The sequence below is a fragment of the Sorghum bicolor genome, chromosome 5, assembly GCF_000003195.3.
Source record: "Sorghum bicolor cultivar BTx623 chromosome 5, Sorghum_bicolor_NCBIv3, whole genome shotgun sequence".
Taxonomy (NCBI): Eukaryota; Viridiplantae; Streptophyta; class Magnoliopsida; order Poales; family Poaceae; genus Sorghum; species Sorghum bicolor.
Genome location: NC_012874.2, coordinates 65,356,493 through 65,361,859, shown reverse-complemented (window position 1 = coordinate 65,361,859; position 5,367 = coordinate 65,356,493). Strand labels below are relative to the sequence as shown.

General features: G+C 37.9%; 1 protein-coding gene across 1 annotated transcript; it reads right to left on the bottom strand.

Moving 5' to 3' along the window:
• LOC110435754 (bile salt-activated lipase-like) lies at positions 957 to 2,212 on the bottom strand. The gene is made up of 3 exons (XM_021461773.1): positions 1,876 to 2,212; positions 1,662 to 1,730; positions 957 to 1,389 (listed from the first exon to the last, which is right to left on the bottom strand). Exons 1-3 carry the CDS (start codon positions 2,158 to 2,160, stop codon positions 1,351 to 1,353), a joined length of 393 nt encoding a protein of 130 aa, XP_021317448.1. The 5' UTR covers positions 2,161 to 2,212; the 3' UTR covers positions 957 to 1,350.

The window sequence follows — 5,367 nt, the reverse complement described above, 5'->3', positions numbered from 1 at the left end:
TTTCTATCTTTGTCGTAGACCGCGTAAACCAGTTAGGCGTCTCCCGTCCGAAAGAGATACGGTGTCTCTGACCGTATCTCTCTCGGATTGACCGTATCTCTCTTGGGCACTGCTATCAAACATGCCCTTAGACAGCAGCGGCTGCTGAGAGCTGGAATATGCTGTGGAGATCCTGTGGTGGTGTGCACATAGCTCCATGGCAGCAGCACCGACAAGCCCAAACCCACCTATAGCAAGGTGACCTACGGTCCGCTTCAATCCACCGCCATCGGCACCAGTGGGGCTACTAAACTGAGAAATTAAGAAAATAATTACTAGTGTCTTACACAAAATAACCACGACAATTATCGAGTTGGCAGTGTCCCACATCAAAATTTCCCAACCAACATATACTCACTACCAGAAAGCTGAGATTTCGTGAGACTGGATTTACTCTCACGAAATGTGGGTTTACCCTCACGAAAATGATTCGTGACAAACAACCGTCACACATTAGTTCTCACAGTATTAAGATCAGGAAAATACAACTTTCATGAGAGTGAACCGTCATGATTTATTTTCCTGGTGAACATTCATGATGGCCACCTCCACGAAAATTACATTGTCGTCAGGTTTGTGACAACCTTTTCATGGTGGTTTTTCGTGGAGGTCATCATCATGAAATTAATTCGTGAGAGCCACAAACTCATAGGAAAATAGTATTTCATGAGAGGTTGGCACCACCACGAAATAAGTTTAAACCTTCAGAAAAAATAAATTTCATGAGAGCCGGACACCATCACGGAAACATGTTCAGCCCTCATGAAATATGTTTTCCCTAGGAGTCCAACACCACCAGAAAAATATGTTCAACCCTCATGAAATATGATTTCCAGTACAACACCACCAGGAAAACATGTTCAAACTCTCATAAAATATGTTTTTTTTTCAATAGTCAATCCAAATCAGATTTCAATATACATTCATATATTCAACTAATTTCAGTCCAGACATATCACAAAGTGTCCAACACTTGCACTCCAAGCATATTACAAAGTCTCCAACACAATTACATTAATAAAATACAATACTGCTTCATAAGTCATAGCCAACTAACATAATTAAGTTCCAGCAGCCAGAACATACATAGCTCAAGGTCAACTAGCCAAAATTGTTTTGTTTCAACCTAGGGTCACTGGTTAGCAAAATAAGCCTAGGTTAGCAAAATAAGCGTAGCATCCATTACTTGGATCAAAAGAGCTAAAAACAGATCAGATTTTACTCGCTTCAAATGCATCACACATCATCGATATCATCCTCGTCCTCGCTATCATCACTGTCATCCCTTCAAATGCATCACACAACTTCACTTCACTTAGTGCCTTCAATTAGTGCACTGGTTATAAACACCTAAAAAATCATAGCAACCAATAAGTCTCTATTGTATTTCATTACAAATACAACTAATAAATCACATTCAGAAATAGCAAATTTGAAATGAGATGTATTGTCCTATATATTTCATTCCAAAGCACACAAGGGGAAATAAACTATCGGCTTATGTTTATCACAGGATTTTTATCACATGTAGCCACAGGCATAAATCTATCGGCTTATGTTCATCACAGGATCTTTAAAACACAGTTGATCTAAAGGGGTTAATACAGGAAAGTGAAAATCACCAATTGATAGACACTCTGGTTGCACGCCATTTGCTGCAGCATTATCTCCATCTCCATCTGCTCCTTGGTCTTGAATACGAACAACACAGAAATAGAAGAATCAGAAGAAAGACATGGCAAATCTGAGAACGCTGATGGCATATTAGAGAAGCAGATCAGGTAAGATAATATTGGAATTTTTCAGATCTGGAAGAATACTAAAATGGTATACAACCATGAACCCGTCGCTGAAGGGGGCCGTCACCAAAGGGGGCTCTGTCGCCGGAGGGGACGCTGGCACCGGAGGCACCCCGTCGCTGGAGGGGGCCGCCGCAGGAGGGGGCCGCCACCGGAGAGGATCTGGCACGGGAGGGGCTCCATCACCGGTGGGGGTCATCACCAGAGAGGGAGCCGTCACTAGAGGGGCCTCTGCCACTGGAGGTGCTCCATCGCCGGAGGAGGCTCTGTCGTCAGGCAGACGGGCGAGGCCAAGCGGCGGCGGCGGCGGGCGCGCGGGCATCCGCGAGGAGCTCCGCGGTGCTGCTGCGTGCGTGTGTGTATCCGAAGTTCCGAACGACGCTGTGTGCCGTGTGCGTGCGTGCGATGGTGTGTGCATGGTGGGCCGGCCGGCCCACTAGGGTTCGTGGCTGTATATTCTTTTTTTATTTTTTATTTCTTTTATATTTTTAAATAAAAATGAAATCCAAAAGGTTTTTTTATTTTTCGGTCCAAAATTTTTATATTGGTTTCATACACTATCATAGACAATATATTTGAATTTTGAACTTTTTTATGACTTTTTGGTATATATTTTAAATATTTTATGTTCACTTGAGTTTTTCTCGAAAAGGTAATTTTGAACAGGAGGTGCATGAAATATCAAAATTTGGCGACTCAAAAAATGATATTCATGTTTCTGAGTGTGTTTCGAGGCTGTGTGCAAAGACACACTTCAAATTTCTAACAAGTTCTTCACGAAACATGACCACCAACTTGTAGGAAAAGTGTTTTTAAATTATATAAAATCTGAAAAAAGTCCGAAAATCACAAAACTTGTCTGGGTGTCATGTTATTGCATGTAGAGGCTAGGGTAAAAAATTGAGAAGATTTCGAACAAGTTGCGATGTCAGATGTCTAAAACTCAGACATCTCCGCATGTGATCACATAAACTATATGAGGGATATATAAAATTTATGAACAATATTACTACCACTATGTCGGATGAATAAATGACTAAAATAAAAGTTGTAGATCTTGATTAGTTCTACAACTTTTATGTTCTTGACTTTTTCAGTTGAAATCATTTACTCTTCGAAAATGTTGTTTCAAGTTGATATTGTTTGAAATTCAGATTTTAAATTGATCGAACAAATCACATGAAAACATGAAAAACATAATAGATATAAGAGCACAACAAATGGATAGAGCATGATTTTAGAAACATTTAGGAAAAAGAATCACCACATTTGGATTTAGCATGAGGGAGAAAGACTAGTTACAAAATTTTGTTACAGATTAAAAGGAGAAAAATCTTTGTTCATGTTCTTGAATTTCCAGGATTTAAGTAATTATTTTTGTACTAAAAATTAACAACCCATATTTCGTGACGGTGGAAGTGACTCTCGTGAAAATGATCACTCTCATGAAAATAGATAATTTCACGGCGGGGATAGTTGTTTTCATGAGGGGTACTTAAATACTCTCACGAAAATAGCTGATTTCATGACGGTGTGTAGAGCACTCTCATGAAAAAAGTTTTCGTGACGGGATTTGCGCCACTCTCATGAAAAAGAACATTTTCGTGAGAGTGTGTTTTAAACTCTCACGAAAAAATGTAACCCTCACGAGATCTCCGTTTTCTGGTAGTGACTGTGTACAACGACAATATGCACTAGGGCATTAGTGGAGAAGTAGGTGTGCAGACGTACACGCATATCAATGCAACCCCAGTAACGATATATCACCTGCTCTTGCTATATATATGTTCCTCATGTGGACACTGGACACACAACACTACGCCCCTGTTAATATCGTGTGGTTGCAACCGAGGCAATCCTGGATGCTGTGAAGACAATAGGATAAGTGACTGTATATTAGGTATGAGAAGCAATAGGAAATATGACTTGTTATTTGTTAAAGGTAGTACAAAACCTACACGCACATGACTACGAGGACCGGGGTTTATTTGTATATCATAGTTTATTGGATTTTGTCTAGGAGGAAGAGGCGGTGCTGAGCAAACATAGTTTTGTTTCAACATACAGCATGACAGTACAGAGAACAACAATTGCGGATGTGGTGGAATGATGATCACTTCTTGTGTTTGCAGTTACACGTTTTTGGGTGGATATATAATGGGTTGAGCTTTATGTCACTCTCATTATTTGATATATTCAATTTTATTATACTTTCCAGTGTTCTTTGAAACCTATGTTCACACCAGCTCACGAGTTGAGCTTTTGTGCTTTTTTTACAACAAAGATTTGTGTGCTTTACAGCGGAAGAAAAAAGTCAAAGAATGTTCCATTTGTAATTTTAATCAATATACATATTTGGATTATGTCAAATTATTACAAATTTTAACATATATTTTCTCTCCCATTGCAACATATGAGACTATTTGCTAGTAATAACAAAGATGCAAAATTTCATCCTATTTCTTGGTCCATCCATTTTTCTTTATCTGTCTCGCTCTGACTACCAGGTAATGGAGAGCTTCCTATATATATCCGGACTAATATATAACCATACTCATACGAGTTGTAATAGCTATTGTCTAGCGGGAAACACAGTTCGATTCCAAGGAGTATTGGGTGGTGTATGTGGACCTGGACTCACGAGATAACTTGAATTCTAATCCTAAACTGAATAGGAATATGAATTCTGATCAAATATAAAAGGAAAAACAAAAATACAAAAATATAAATCTTAACCTTAATATAAAACCAAGACTGCTCCCTTTGGTTTTGTGGATTGTTGGAGTACATGAGGTATTTCATGGGTTGGTTTTGTGGATGTATATGGCAACAACTTTCTCATCTATCTCTCTCGGATTGTACAATTCCTTTCCTATTCCAATACGCACTTACCTCATGCTATCCCTTGATTGTACAGTTTCCTTTCACATTCTAATACGCAGTCTTGGAATACTTATATAATTCATTTCCTACTCCAATACACCATCTTTGAATACTTGTATATACTTCAACTATTGAATCAACAAAATTTTTGTGTCATATCTTTATGGATATATGATTAAAAATTTCTTTATCATTATATATAGAATGTTCCAAATATTCTTTTCTATTATTTTTTCCATGCCACCTTTTTTCCGATGGATTCATTTTCCCACACATGATGTTTCCATATGTTTTCCTTACACCATATTTTCCAGTTTTAATTTCTCTCATATTTCTTATATGATTTTTGTTCCTTTTTTCCTCCACTGTACATGATGGTTTTCGGTTTTGTATGGGACATGACTTTTTTTCTGTTTTTTCTCAAGGTATATCCAAAATTTGTTTGGTAGTTTTTCCCGTTTGGTGATTTTTATTTGTTTTGTCACATGGAGATGTGTTTTTGTTTAGTTTTATAAATGTTGTTTTTCATGAATGTGGTAAACTAGAAGCAACGAGATAAATCTAAGATGATTTTGATTTGTTTGGAAAAAAATTTTCTTCTGTTTTTTCTTCAAATGTAACTCTTATCAAATTTTCATACGGAATT

What these genes read in the sequence shown, in the direction of transcription:
- LOC110435754 (XM_021461773.1), bottom strand. Translation starts at nt 2,160, where the DNA reads ATGCCCGCGCGCCCGCCGCCGCCGCCGCTTGGCCTCGCCCGTCTGCCT. An exon ending in CCTTCAGCGACGGGTTCATG is followed by an intron (nt 1,731 to 1,875) that starts GTTGTATACCAT and finishes TTCGTATTCAAG; the next exon opens with ACCAAGGAGCAGATGGAGAT. An exon ending in ACCAGAGTGTCTATCAATTG is followed by an intron (nt 1,390 to 1,661) that starts GTGATTTTCACT and finishes ATGATTTTTTAG; the next exon opens with GTGTTTATAACCAGTGCACT.